This window comes from Ahaetulla prasina, chromosome 17, assembly GCF_028640845.1.
Source record: "Ahaetulla prasina isolate Xishuangbanna chromosome 17, ASM2864084v1, whole genome shotgun sequence".
NCBI classification, from domain to species: Eukaryota; Metazoa; Chordata; class Lepidosauria; order Squamata; family Colubridae; genus Ahaetulla; species Ahaetulla prasina.
Window position 1 is genome coordinate 13,053,434 of NC_080555.1, and position 15,637 is coordinate 13,069,070.

Here is a 15,637-nt window from a genome sequence, read left to right on the forward strand (position 1 = left end):
GTATTGGCCAAGTGTGATTGGACACACAAGGAATTTGTCTTGGTGCAGATGCTCTCAGTGTACATAAAAGAAAAGATACGTTCATCAAGGTACAACATTTACAACACAATTGATGGTCAATATATCAATATAAATCATAAGGATTGCCAGCAACAAGTTATAGTCATACAGTCAGAAATGGAAAGAGATTGGTGATGGGAACTATGAGAAGATTAATAGTAGTGCCAAGGAAGACCATGAAGTGAAGCGGCAGAAAGGAGACTCATCTCAGGCATCTGTCAGTCGTCTCCTTGCTGGGGCTGGGCCCGCCTTCTTCCTCCTCCATCTGCTGGGGAGAAAACCAAGGCAACAGCTGAGCTTTAGGAGAAACAAGGCAGAGGTCCAAGGGGCAACCAGCTAGAGAAAGTTGGCAGTTGCAAAAGGAGAAGGAGAAACTTGGTTGCAGTATTTCTATTCATTCATTCATTCATTCATTCATTCATTCATTCATTCACTCACTCACTCACTCATTCATTCAGGGTCATCTTGCTACCATGAAGGAGGTGGCCTCAAAGTGGAAATGTATGTTTATCTTTTGGAGTGACTTTGTGCCACCGCTTTGTCAACGGCTTGCCTGGACATGATATCTTGAGGTGGGCAAATGTGGCTGAGATGGAAGAAGCTTTGTGTTGTATTGGGATCAGACTCAACCTGTAGATCCTGAGAAATAGAGAGAAATTCCTTTGGGGCAGAAGGAGAAGGAAATAAGAAGAGAAATGTTGGGGTTTTCAGAGATCATTCTTAAGATGGTACCTTTTCTGGATTTCTCCATGGGAATGAGTTCCATGCAGCCAGGAAGAAGAAGACTTCCCCCTAGGCTAAGACACAGCAGGACCCAGAGAGGCAGCCCAGGCAGGTTCTTGGTCTGTCCTGAAAAAGAGCAACAGGCCCTGTTAATCTGTTCAGCACCTTCAGAGAATGGACAGTGCTGGCCCCATTTGCAGCAGAAGACCCACCAGCCCTGGGCAGGTGACCAGCACCTTGAACCCCACCCAGGCTCCATCTGGCAAGAAGGTTATCAGGTGCACCAAGTCATCCAGGTCATGGTGGTCTCAAAGGTACTTTTTCAGGAGGCAACTGGACTCTCTTCTTTTTCTTTGAAGACTTTTTGCTTCTCATCCAAGAAGCTTCTTCAGCTCTGACTGAATGGTGGGGGAAGGACTTATATTCCTTGCAGACTTTTAGAGTTGTTGAGGCCACTTGGAGGTTGATCTGTGACCTCAGGGTCACCTGAGTAGTGGAAATGAGTAGTGGAAATAACTCTCATAAAGAATGCAAATGGCCAGCTGTCTGCAAGAAATATACATCCTTCCATTTCTCACCATCCAGTCACAGCTGAAGAAGCTTCTTGGGCAGCTCATGCTCAGCTACGGCCAGGAAGGGTCAGCACAGATCCATCTCTTGTGACAATTGTACTCATTCCATGCTGAATCGCCTTGTGTTGGGACCACCCTTTGAAGACCATGCAGGAGCTTTAGATGGTCCATCAGGCATCAGCACAAGCAATTGTGGGCAAAGCTTGGTGCCCCTGTCCTAAAGGTGCTTTTTCAGGAGGCAAAAACTGGACTTTCTTGTTTTTTCTTTGAAGACATTTCCCTTCTCGGCCAACACTGTCCTAGGCTGCAAAAGGAGAGGGATACAATCAAGATCAAGTGAATTATTAGTACTGCTTTATACTTCTTTGGAGAAATCACATTTGGAATACTGCAACCAGCTTTGGTGATCGCAATCAAGAACAAAAAATATTGAGACCCTGGAAAGCAATGGAAACAGTCCCACTCAGTGATCATCCTGTGCCTAAGGAAGTGGACCAATCTACTAGGCTCCGGTCATGGGAGGAGAGGTGGTCGCAGTGAGGCTCCTTTGGACTCAAAAGACTTTTTCATGGAGAGAAAAACTTACCAGAACAAACTTCCTTTAAGGTGACTGTCCTGAATGCTACACTATCCTCTGTTTTTGCCATGCAGGTGAGTTCTAGATCAAGGTCTTGGGAGATGAGCTCCACCACAGAAGTCTCGGAGATGACATCCGTGCCGTTGACATTTGACTCCCAACTGAATTCCACTCCATCTTTCCCTGAAGAGCAATGCAGCTTCCAAGCTCCCTTTCCAGGCCCCGTGGAAGTGCAGGTCACTCTTATCTCAGACTCTGGAAACTGTTCTGAGCAGGAGATGCAGAGACACGTCACATTGTGAGAGACCACAAAATAACAGTGAGGCCAAAGTGGAAGGAGAAGCAACTAAGCCATGAGTCAATCAATAGATTTGCTTAGATTAGAGCAAGGAAAATACATCTCATCCATTTCTGTCACAAGTAACAACACTGCAACAACCCCCCCTCTCACATCTGACATATTATGATAGAGGAGGGCAGGCGTACACACACACACACACACACACACACACACACACACACCCTCTGCTTTCCAGCAAGCCCTCCTTATACTAAACCAGGGGTTGAGGGTGAGATGATAACCTTCCAGGCTCAGGGACCCTCAGAGACTCCCTGACTCTTCCCCAAAGACTTTGTGGTTCCAACCAGTCCCACCAGATCCTCGGACAGACTCCTAAACTGCCTTTCTGGAGATTCCCGCCTCAAAGCACACCAGCCTCTCCCTGCCATCCCATCTGGGAAGCCACCTGGTCTGGCCCAATCCAGCCTATGCCCCATGGAGAGGGAAGCCCGGAGAGAGCTGTGATGAACCCCCAAGATCCCACTTCCAGAGGGAAGAGCATGCAGGATGCCGCTTGAACTCCATTTCTGACCATCATAGAAAGGCAAGTCCTCAGCTGAGCCAAATCTCCTGGTGTGGAAGATGGTGGGCAGGGTGGGACAGGGAGCAAAATGGTAGGTTTGTGGGGCGGCGGGGGAGAGGAATAAGGAAGGATTTAGGCCTGATCAGAACCTCTTGAACTAATTTGCATTGCAAAAATGGACCAGGATCTATCCAAAAACTCTGATGGGCAGAGCCCCCCAGGGACAAAAGCTAAAAAGAAGGGAGCAGCAGGTGATCAGCTCTGGGCTCACTCCAAAAAGTGCATCTCTTCAAAAACTGGACCCCCAAAGCCCCCTCATCAACAGAAAAGCCCCCACCTCTCCACATCATCCTGAGCAAAGGAGGGAGGCCAGGAATTTGCTGCCATGGCTGGGATACTTACTAAGCACCTCCAGGTCAAAGGACTCCTTTGAGATTCTGTTTCGTTGAACAATATGTGCCGTGTATCTGCCAGTGTCCTCTTCCTTTAGATGGCTGAGATGTAGCTCTTGGCAGTCCTCACTGACATGCAATCGCTTTTTATAGGCTGAGTGAAAGTCCTGGAGGAGACATGGTTCCTCATCTTCCCCATCGTTCACCACAGTAATATTTATGGAGTTTCTGTCGATACCTTTACTCCAGTAAATCTTTCCATACGGTGGAGGTTCCATCAATTGGAAAATGACAGAGCCCCCCAGAATGCCATACAGTTCTTCTGTCTCAGAAGCTCCTGCAAGGCCAGAGAAAGCGTTCAAAGGTGGACCACAAGTGACTTTCCAAGCGTCAGAGAAAAATCTTTTGTGAAGAAAGACTAAATGGCCCCAGGATAGAGGACTGTTGATGCATTGCCCCCCATCTTCACTTGCATCTTTAATAAATCATTACAGATGTGTGTTGTTCCTTCTTGCTTTAAATGCTCTACTATCATCCCAGTGCTGAAGAAACCCTCCATCAAGGAACTGAATTACTTCAGACCAGTTGCTCTGACATCCATAATTATGAAAACCTTTGAAAGGCTAGTGCTTTCCTACTTGAAAACCATCACGGATCCACTGTTAGACCCCTTGCAATTTGCATACCAAACAAATAGATCAGCAGATGATGCTGTTAATATGGCTCTGCACTACATCCTACAACATCTTGAATCCCCAAAGACCTACGCAAGGGTCCTCTTTGTAGACTTTGGCTCAGCATTCAATACCCTCATTCCAGATATTCTTCTAACTAAATTGACTCAGCTAGGTGTGCCTGACCTTGTGAGTCGAAAACATAAACTTTCTATCAGACAGGAAGCAGCAGGTGAAGCTAGGCAAAATCACATCAGAACCACATCCGAAAACAACAAAATACCTTATACCAACAGATTTGAAATCCTGGGATTAGAAAACTTACAACTCCGTCGACTTCGACATGACCTATGTTTAACACACAAAATCATCTATTGCAATATCCTTTCTATAAAAGTCTACTTCAGCTTCAATCACAATATTACAAGAGCAAAAAATAGATTCAAGCTAAATGTCAACCGCTTCAAACTTGATTGCAGAAAATACGACTTCTGTAACAGAGTTGTTAATGCTTGGAACTCATTACCTGACTCCATAGTCTCTACTCAAAATCCCAAAATCTTCAACCAAAAACTGTCTACTATTGACCTCACCCCATTCCTAAGAGGGCTATAAAGGGCCTGCATAAGAGCACAAAAGTGTCCTATTGTTCCCTTCATCATATCAAATTGATATAGTTGATGCATATTTTTTTACATATATGTATATATTTTCTTCAAAATATGTTGTTTTATCTATGACAATTGTTTGTGTATACTGTTGTGACAAAAAGAAATTTTAAAAAAAAAATTAGCATGGAATTGAACTCCTGACAATGTGATCAGAGTAAGCCTGCAATACTGCATTCTAACCACTGCACCACCATGGCTCAACTGAGCTCAGAGGGCACCAAGGATCCCACAGTTCAGCCCTGACTTATGAATATTCTCTATATTTCTGTATAATTATTAAAATACTCGTTGCCTGTCTTTATAAATTAGCAGGATTTTGCTTTGAACAACAGTGACAAAAGTATTATTTCATTGCAACAAATAATTAAATCAACGGAAAATTATACCGGAGATTGATATTTTTAATTTACATGCTCTGGATTTGCATTATTATTAGAGCTTGGTCTGAAATTGGGTTTTTTGTCCTTTTAATTGAGGCTTTACTATTAAGTAATGTATTAAATCCACCTGTAACTTAAAAATATAGTATTGTCTTTATGTTTCTTGTGTTTATAATGAAAAATTGGGAAAATATCTTCTAATTCTTCTTCTAGAATTTGTTATTTCAAACTATCTGCCTTTTTCTTGAGGTTCTTCTCCAATTCATCTCTTTTGGGTGGGAAGCATGCCCCCCCCTCCAGAGTTTTATATCTATTCCAGTAAAGATCGTTCCTGGACTGAAAGAAACAAACTGTGTTTTGAGCCCCAAATTTCAGTGCTGGCTTGAAACGGCATCTAAAACTACAAATACAGTGAGAAAAACACAACTTACCAGCTCCTAAGAGAAGGATCGGGAACCACCAGCTGAGCATGTTTTGGTATGACATGTCAGTGACTCGCATGTCAAGAAGGAGTGAAGTGAAGCGAAGTCTAATTCCTGCAAAGTATAAATAGGTTAATTTGCGTCACATTCTAATGAGGAACTTTATTATATTTAAAGAGCTGGAGGTTCTCTTTCTTGGATGCTTTCAATGTGGTGGATTCAAGGACTGCCTCTTCGGTGCAACCGCACAATTCCGGGAAAAAGCTCTTGCAACATTTCATTTATTTGCTGGATTGGGTAGCTTGCACCACTTAGAACATAAACAACACTAAAACAAAAAAAGAAAATATGAAGTAACTACAAGGGGTTGAAAAAACATTTAAACAATTTTTAAAAAATATGGTAGAAAAATTCAGGGAAGAAGATCTTGCCCCGCACTGCAAAGCGCAGCGCAGTGCAGTGCAAAGTGCAGTGTGGGGCAAGTTCCCATTATACAAAGCAGTTTGACCTATAAGGTATGTGTGAACCGGAGATCAGGTAGAGTGAAGCACATCTCGGTTGAGTGACAGCATTGAAGGTAAAGATGAACTCCAAGAGTCCACAGCTACCTCTCTGTTGGCCCAGACCAGGGGTCTGCAAACTTGGCTCTTTTAAGACTTGTGGACTTCAACTCCCAGAGTTCCTCAGCCAGCTTTGCTGAAGTCCACAAGTCTTAAAAGAGCCAAGTTTGCAGACCCCTGGTCTGGGCCATCCTTCAGGAGGACCAAGGCGTTTTCTTGTCAGTCACAAATCAGTGATGAACTGTGAGATGCAATTTCTAGAAGTTCTAGAAGGTCATCATTCCCCTCTGCTCACCAATGCCCTGATCAGATCCCATTTGGATCCCAGCTTCAAAAGGTCAGCAAAGAATTGGAGAAAGTTCTGAGGAAGGCAAGATGATGATGGCTCTAGAAACAAAGTCCTGGAGGACCTGACAACCTACAGAAAAGAGGAGAAATAATAGCACCCCTCCAATATTGTATCACCCCTGAATGCTCCTGAATGGATCAAAGGGTTAGACTAGGTCAGTGTTTCTCAACTTCAGCAGCCTGAAGAGGTGTGGACTTCAACTCCCAGAATCCCCCATCACACAATGCTGAAGTCCACACCTCTTAAAGTTGCCCAGGTTGAGAAACACTGGACTAAAAGATTCCATGAAGAGGTTTACACATTTTCTCAAACTCATACGGAACACAAATTCCTCACAAGCAAACTGCAATTGTTTTGTCTGCCCATCCAATGATTTCTGGCATGGTGGCTCTCTCCTTTGGCTCTTTTGTCCAGTCCTGCTGACCAGCTGCCATGCCACGACACAGGAGCTTGAAGGCAGCACCCAGATGTCTCCCCTCCATAACACATGTTGTGTTATCTCTGTTCTGTGTGCCAGACAAGGCAGGATGATGGAGTCCCTTCTTCAGAAAGGGAAGCCTCTTCTTTGGATATTACCTTGAGGAAGAGGTGAACCCTGTGGAAGTACAGGGTGTCGGTAGTTGGACAAGGTCCCCAGAGCTACATTTCCCCAAAACCTGATCTCCTGGACTCTGGGTGGTAGGTCTTTGATTGGAACCCTATGACACCTGCACCTGTTTTCTTGTTCTTTTGGAAGGCCTTTGGGGAGGGGATCAACTCCTCGGCTCTCCCAGACTGAAGTTGCCCCTGCACGAGCATTTGGGGTGGAAGGACACAAGGTCATCCTGACCCAATATGAAGAGTGAGATGGGGAAGGACTGAAGGACTCCCCAAGTTCCATCTTCCCTTGTTACAGGGTTGATATTTTCTGTTCTCTTGTGGATTGTATACTTTTGTATGGTCTGGTTTGACTTTTCTGGATTTGATCAGTAGCGCTGGTAAAGATTGGTGGCTTCTCTTACTTTTCCCTTGTGGAATTGTGTGAATGATCAGAGAGTGGCCCCAACGTGGACCAGAAGGTGTGAGGGAAGGACACGTCAGCCTGATATCAATACCTGGAAATATTCTAGAAAAGATACCCATGCATCTATTCTGTTCTTTATTTTGTCTTCGTTGAAGGCCAGTTTAGTCTCTCTAGTTCTCAGCAGGCCTTTCTTGTATGCTAAGCGTGTATTTGTGACAGGTAAACACCTTTTCTTCCAGTAGTTTTGCAGATGCTGGTGCTGTTTGCTCAGCCAATAGTCCTGTAGCTCATTTTTCACCAGATGTCCAGGAACTACAACAATTAGCCACGGTCATTGTTGACTTGGGCGATGACCATATGGGTTTCTGTAATTTACACCTCACCATATTTTTTATGGGAGAGACACTCTTTGTCTGACTCCTCTGATGAGACCCATCCTGTATTATGATTGAACCTCTGGTGCAGCATACAAACCCCACAACCACATCAAGGTAGTCTCACTGTGGGTTTTAAGCTACATATTATTATTATTTTATTTACACAAAATGACAGTATACACAGCAAACAAGATAATTATGCTGGATTTCGTATCACAGATCACTAGTCGAACACTTCCCAAGCATTTAGGACTGCCTGATGTATCGGCGAATTAGGCGAGCAGATCCCAGTAAGGTGGCCTTCTACAACTGACCAATGGTGATCTTGTCAGCGCCAATTGCTTTTAAGTGCTTGCCTAGGTCTTTAGGCACAGCTCCCAGTGTGCCCAGTACCACTGGAACCACCTTCACTGGTTTATGCCAGAGTCTCTGAAATCCGATTCTCAAATCTTGATATCTGGTGACTTTTTCAAGTTGTTTCTCATCAATTCTGCTGTCACCAGGTATAGCAATGTCGACTATCCACACTTTTCTCTTTTCCACAATCGTGATATTGTGTTCCAAAACTTTATCAGTCTGTATTCGGAAATCCCACAGTAGTTTTGCATGCTCATTTTCAATCACTTTTTCAGGCTTATGATCCCACCAGTTCTTTGCTACAGGCAGATGGTAGTTGTGACACAAGTTCCAGTGGACCATTTGAGCGACTGTGTTGTGACGTTGTTTGTAGTCGGTCTGAGCTATTGTCTTACAACAGCTCAGTATGTGATCAATGGTTTCATCTGCTTCTTTGCAGAGTCTGCATTTGGGATCATCTGCAGATTTTTCTATTCTGGCTTTGATTATATTTGTTCTAATGGCTTGTTCTTGGGCCACAAGAATTAGGCCTTCTGTTTCTTTCTTCAATGTTCCGTTGGTCAGCCATAACCAGGTCTTTTATTTATTTTATTCATATTTATATTTATATTTATCATTATTATTGTTGTTGTTATTATTTAATTTTTTAATTAACATATTGAAGTTTTGCATCATGACATGACTTAGTGAAGATATTTGTCCACTTTGTATATGAGTGAGGGATTCGCATCCTTGAAAAGTAATCAACCTGATCAATGTGACCTTCCAATTTGGAGGTGATCAGGGAGATCAGAACATGTCTTGGGCTGGTTCTGATGTTCTTTTGGCCAAAGAGATGCTCAGAGACCTTTTTGGGAGGGTGAGCCACCCCTCTTCTCCTGGGAAGCCCTGTGAATCTACACTCAGGAAAGTGGGATCCTCAGTCCCTCCCCCTGGGGATGTTGAGTCCTGCTTGGCTGGGGAAGGGGGTGTCCTGGGATGCTATGTTCTCTCGTGGAAATGGGAATTGAAAATAAAGGAGGAGGGGGCAAATCTGCAAGGTGGAGGGGAGAAAAACCTGAGAGCTGACAATAGGGAAGGGTCCCTGAGACATGACCTTCAGCCCTGGAAGCTCTCTCAGCCTACCTCACAGGGATGTAGTGAGCAAAAAAGCAGGGAAGACTATGAGCTCCTAAATACTAAACAAACGAACAAGCCAGCAAACTAAAGTGGCTCAGACAAGGTAGCAAGGGGCAGTCAGGATGCGGAAAACACAAGGCATAGGTGGCTGCAGGGAAGCGACATAGAACAGCCCTGTGGTCACCCTTTGAGCCCTGAAGTCGTGACTTTGTATGTGGCAGCTGTCATGAGACTTTTCTTGTACCCAGAGCATCATCAAAGTCTTGCGAGTCCTCTGGTGGTCACTTAGACCCAACACCCGACGTTTCTCACGGGATTCGCCCTGTTCCACCTTGTATGACCACAAAGAAGGAACTTCCTTTCTGCAGAAAGGGCTCCATCCTCTTTCCTTGTCTGATATGCAGAATAGATATAACAAAACAAGTCAATTATGGAGGACTTGATGCTGCCTTCGAGCTCCTGTTGTCCAGGCATGGCAGCTGGCCAGCAGGATTGGATAAAGGAGACAAAATAAAGAGCTACCATGCCAGGAACTAGGCCATCAGGATGGATCAACAACACAACTATAGTTTGCTTGTGGAGGATTTGTGTTCAATATGAGCCCGAGAAAGTAAGGCTCATGGAATCATTGAACTGGAATCATTTAGTCCAATATTTCTCAACCAGGGCAATATGAAGATGAGTGAAGTTCAACTCCCAGAATTCCAGGCTTACTGGAATTTTCAAGCTGCCAAGGGTCAGGAACACTGTTCTAGTCCAATCCCCTGATCCATGTAGGAGCTGTTAAAGCATTCCCAAGAGAAGCCATGCTCTGTGTGAAGATCTCCAGTGAAGGAGAACACAAGTCTTCCTCTGGCAGCCACTGCCTCACAGCTTGTTCAGTTAGGCAGTTTCTTCTGAACAATAGATCCGACCCATCCATTTTCTTTCTAACCTTGGAACATCAGAGAACAAAGTCTACAGATCTTCTCTAGAGCAAGCAACCTTTCAGATATTGGACGGTTCTGTCCTATCTCCTCTTGGTCACCTTTTCTGTAGATACTTAGGTCCTTCAGAGCTTTGTTTCTAGAGCAGGGGTCTCCAACCTTGATCCCTTTAAGACTTGTGGACTTCAACTCCCAGAGTCCCTCAGCCAGCAAATACCCAATTCCTGCAACCGTTCTTCATATGTTTTAAACTTTTTAAAAAACAGTTTAAAACAATAAAAATGATAAAAACAGTGGAAAACATTAAAATCTAATTCCAGAAAGCAAGAGATCTGGCCCATTAACCATATAGCCAGGAAACAGGGCCCAGCACCCCAGGCTCAGGAAGGGAACCAGGTTTTTAAAGCTTCATGAAAGGCTAATAGGGTGAGGGCCATTTTGGTCTCCGAAGGCAGGAGGTCCAACAGAGCAGCGGACACTGGAGAAAAAGCTTGTCTTCTAGTCCCCATCTGCCAACATTCTTTGGCTGATGGGATCTGCAGTATGCCCATTCTTTTTGACCTAGTTGGACAGGTAAAGACTCTTGAAAAATGGGATCCCTCAGGTATCCCGGTTCCAAGCCATGTAGAGCTTTATAGGTATCCACCAGCATCTTGAATTGCACCTAGAAACACATTGGTAATCCAGTGCAGCTCACACAGGAGGGGTGTTACACGTGCCATATATCTGGCACCATTCACTACCCATGCAGCCACATTCTACCTCAGTTGAAGTTTCCAAATGGTCTTCAAGGGCAGCCCCATGTAGAGTGTGTTACTAAGACACTGAGCTTGTGGATCAGAAAGGTCAGCAGTTTGGTGGTTCGAATCCTTAGTACAGGTCTCCTGAGTGACTAGATCAGGGGTCCCCAACCTTTCGGACCTCAGGGACCACTGCATTCATAATTTTAAATCCCGCGGACCAGTAATATGATCTGCCTAATGAGCAGCTGAGTGGGTGTGGCTAGGTGGTCATGTAACTGGGTGGGCATGGTCAACTCGATGTCACTCACGTGGAGGGGCAACTCGCCAGCCTCTACTCACCCCTCCCCTCCTAGCCACTCCTCGCCTGCCCGCCTGGGCTCCTTAGGGCCCCAATAGGAGGCAGTTATTGGAGCTGAGCAGCCACCACGAGAAAGAGTTGGCAAAACAGCTGGTTCAGTTCAAATTGGATTTGGCTGAGAAGGAGGCTCAGCAGAAGTACCTCACTCAAGACTAGGAGCATAGGCTTTCCAAGCAGAGGGAAGACCTGAGGGAGTTCAAGGCCAGGTACCGGCACCTGGAGGCTCAGCGGGCTGAGATGGTCAGCCAGTTCCAGGCCATGAGGCAGTCCCACTACATCATAGTCTTGTCACCAGTGGCGCTTCCCTCCAGCCTTTGTCCAAAGCCCCTCACCTGGAGGCTGAAGCAGACCCAAACTCAGAATTTCTGCCCCCCTTGACCCACACAAGAAGACCCCAAAGGGGGAGACTCTCTGCAGCAACACAAGCATTCATTGCACGTATCCAGCCCAGGGGCCGTAGTTGGAGGACCCCTGATTTAGTGCAATATAAAAAATGCAAATAATTTTTCTGTGGACCACCAAAATTTTCTCGCGGACCACCAGTGGTCCACGGACCATCAGTTGATGACCGCTGGACTAGATGACCTCCAAGGTCCCTTCCAACTCTGTAACTATTACTGAAATTTCAAGTTACAAGGGTGTAAAGTTACTATGAGCAAAGCCTCCCAGTCTAGGTATGGACACAATGGTGTATCACTCAGAGGTATGCAAAGATCCTCCTGGCTGTGGCTGCCACCTGCTCTTTGAGCAGGAATTCCAAGTCCAGGAAGATCCCCAGATTGTTCACTGGGTCTGTTTGGAGCAGTGCAACCACAGATGAAAGAATCTTATCTCTCCATCTTGATGGAGTTAAGTCAGAGTCTGGTTCACCCATCCAGTCTCCAACCACCCACAGACCCTGGGATAGGACGTCCATGAGGCTGGGGTACAGATATAAAGTTGGGTGTCATCTTCATACTGATGATTTTTCTTGCTTATATTTTTATATAGTAAGAATGATATGCGATGGTATCAGATAGGATAGGATAGGATACATGATCTGATTGATACATGATACCATTAGAATGGAATGCCATACAAATACAATACAATATAATTGAAACTTGCATATATTTTTCTAGCAAAGGAGAATATTTGTGGCTCAGGGTTGAAATGAGGGGGTTCTCCCTGAGCTTGCTTGTTTTCTTGCAAACGTTTCATGACCCAACTAGAGATCAAAATCAGCGTCTGATAGCCTATTTTCAGAATAACAAATCTTATTCAAAGTTATCAACATTTGTGAGCTTCTGCCAACTTGGGAATAACTATTGTTTTTAATAACTATTATTTAATAACGAAATAAAACCAAACTATTGGGCCGGAATAGCTCAGGCTGTAAGGAGCCTGTTATTAGAACACAGTAGCCTGCAATTACTGCAGGTTCAAGCCCGGCCCAAGGTTGACTCAGCCTTCCATCCTTTATAAGGTAGGTAAAATGAGGACCCAGATTGTTGGGGGGGCAATAAGTTGACTTTGTAAAATATACAAATAGAATGAGACTATTGCCTTATACACTGTAAGCCGCCCTGAGTCTTCGGAGAAGGGCGGGATATAAATGTAAAAAAAAAAAAAAAAAAACTTGCAGTGGAGTGGCTGGATCTAGGAAGGATCTGGCCCAGGTGTGAGTAGAAAGGAGATGGACAGGCGGGTGGTACAGATAGAGGTTAAACCAATTTTTTTAAAATTTGCATTTATATCCCGCCCTTCTCTGAAGACTCAGGGCGGCTTACACTATGTCAAGCAATAGTCTTCATCCATTTGTGTACTATATACAAAGTCAACTTATTGCCCCCAACAATCTGGGTCCTCATTTTACCTACCTTATAAAGGATGGAAGGCTGAGTCAACCTTGGGCCTGGTGGGACTTGAACCTGCAATAATTGCAAGCAGCTGTGTTAATAACAGACTGTCTTAGCAGTCTGAGCCACCAGGGCCTTGGCTTTTTTTATCTACCTGTCGAGTGCTTCCCAAGGACCTGGGAGAGGCAGATATGGGTGTTTGATGGTGTTAGTGGTCTCATCGCAGAACGGAAGCTGTTCCAAGCAAAGCTGCCTTTTGGAGTTGACCGATGGGGATTGTGTCAATGATGATGTATTCAAGTGGTGGTCCAGATTGTACCCAAGGTGCATTTGACTATTGGAACTAGGACAATTCAATTCAATCTTTACTACAGCAGAAAAAATTAAACATTAAAGTAAAACGAAACTGAACAGAACCAAACAGAACAAGGGATGGTAATATATTACATTTGATGGTGGAATCGAGGTGTGGCTAGGATACTAAATTTGGCAAAAGAATTGGAATCATTTTCAGCTGAAATCTGCGGAACTTGAAGCAGACATATGCACTGCGGAAGTAGACATGAAGAAATCCTTTAGGGAAAATCAGGAAGAACTTTGAAGAATTTGTGGCCTTGGTTGCCACATGTTAAAGAAGCCAGACCTTTCCCAGAACTGACCTGAAGCCAACCTTCAAACCACTTGACTTATTCACACGCAGCTCCCAGCCCTTGAGTTAAATAGGAAGGAAGAGTTTGCTGGATATGCAGAAAAAACAATGGCTACCAACCTGCCTTCCATTGAGGACCTGTACACTGCATGAATCAAAAAGAGGGCTGTGAAAATATTTACAGACCCCTCGCATCCTGGACATAAACTCTTTCAACTCCTACCCTCAAAATGACGCTACGGAGCACTGCACCCCAGAACAACTAGACACAAGAACAGTTTTTTCCCGAAGGCCATCACTCTGCTAAGCAAATAATTCCATCAACACTGTCAAACTATTTACTGAATCTGCACTACTATTAATCTTCTCATAGTTCCCATCACCAATCTCTTTCCACTTATGACTGTATGACTGTAACTTGTTGCTGGCAATCCTTATGATTTATATTGATATACTGACCATCAATTTTGTTGTAAATGTTGTACCTTGATGAACGTATCTTTTCTTTTATGTACACTGAGAGCATATGCACCAAGACAAATTCCTTGTGTGTCCAATCACACTTGGCCAATAAAAAATTCTATTCTATTCTATTCTATTCTATTCTACTCTATTCTATTCTATATTTTGTACTTGAAAGAGAAGCACAGATTTCAATGGTTGGAGGGATCTTGGAGAAGATCTAGTCCAGCCCCAGGATCTATTACTACAATATCCCCAACTGAAGATGATCCAGCTTCTAATTAAACGCCACCAAAAGAGAATTGAACAATTCAGTCCATTCAAATATTTCTCTGGTGTCCAAATTTCCCCTGTTTTCCTTTGGAACAACTCTAAAAAAGATTTCTTCTGAAATCTGGCAGATTTTGCACATTGGCTCATGCCCAGCTTGTGATTCACCAAGATACCTATGGATATTTGCCAGCACAGTCCTCTGGCCCATCTAATCCAGAAGTTTCTTCCTTCAAAAGTCAACCATCTGCACAAGGAACCCAAAAGTCTCCCAGAAAATGGCCTTCAGAAACAGTCCCACCAACTTCAAAACTAAGGGCCATTGATTCCCCAGAACCAACCCTTTTTTGAAACTAGCCAGACTGGTACCCAACATCACCTTTTGTGGTACCGAATTCCAACACTGAAGTTCTTAGATGTTTACTTGTTGTCTCCCCCTGATTCTTTCATGATTCAATTTCATTAGGTGAAAAAGGGGAAAATAACTTCTCCTTGTCCACTTTGTATATCTCAGGCATATTCTTTCTTGTTCATCTCCTTCCTGGACTGAAAAGCCCAAATGTCACAGATTTCCTCTGCGAGAAATTGCTTAAGTCCCAGATCATCTTAGTGGCCTTCCTCTGAGTCTTCTCCCATTCTACTGGTTCCTTTTTCTGGTGGAACAACCAAAACTGCACATGATATTCTAGATGTATTTTTGCAACATCATTTATATTGATGTTTTATTTTGAGGTTTTCCAGGTACGCCTTTCTCTTTAGGGAGACCCAACTGTCAATTTTGAAATGGATCAGACCTTTCTCAGCCATTTTTCCATTTCTCAAGTAGCTACACAGCTCGGAGTGGGAGAGGGAGGAGACTCTTGGAATGCAGACCAGACAAAACAACCTAATATCGCCTGAGAACCAAGGACATCCCAACAGGTGCTGACCGGAGACTGAACCCGTTTGCCAAAGAGATGCCAGAACACCTAATTGGACAATGTGACCTGTGACATGGGGGGGAGGGGGGATGTCTAAACTTTAATCATACTGAAAGAGTGGGAAATAGTCAGAGCTGTTTTTAAGCTCATCTGTGCTGAATAGAATAGATAGAATAGAATTTTTTTATTGGCCAAGTGTGATTGGACACACAAGGAATTTGTCTTGTTGCATATGCTCTCAGTGTACATAAAAGAAAAGATGCCTTCATCAAGGTATGGAATAGAATGGAATGGAATGGAAGAATAGAATAGAATAGAATAATATATACAGTAGAATAGAATAGAATAGAATAGAATAGAATAGAATAGAAT

At 43.9% G+C, this 15,637-nt stretch overlaps 1 protein-coding gene across 1 annotated transcript; it reads right to left on the reverse strand.

The window, feature by feature from the left end:
• Positions 1-20: 20 nt before the first annotated feature.
• On the reverse strand, positions 21-5,470 carry LOC131186380 (SLAM family member 9-like). The gene is made up of 5 exons (XM_058159874.1): positions 5,344-5,470; positions 3,198-3,524; positions 1,942-2,199; positions 793-909; positions 21-328 (listed from the first exon to the last, which is right to left on the reverse strand). Exons 1-5 carry the CDS (start codon positions 5,411-5,413, stop codon positions 279-281), a joined length of 822 nt encoding a protein of 273 aa, XP_058015857.1. The 5' UTR covers positions 5,414-5,470; the 3' UTR covers positions 21-278.
• Between the last annotated feature and the right edge of the window lie 10,167 nt (positions 5,471-15,637).

Coding starts and splice junctions, on each gene's coding strand:
- LOC131186380 (XM_058159874.1), bottom strand. CDS start 5,413: ATGCGAGTCACTGACATGTCATACCAAAACATGCTCAGCTGGTGGTTC. Junction 3,525..5,343: donor GATCCTTCTCTTAGGAGCTG/GTAAGTTGTGTT, acceptor CTGGCCTTGCAG/GAGCTTCTGAGACAGAAGAA. Junction 2,200..3,197: donor CTTTGACCTGGAGGTGCTTA/GTAAGTATCCCA, acceptor TCTCCTGCTCAG/AACAGTTTCCAGAGTCTGAG.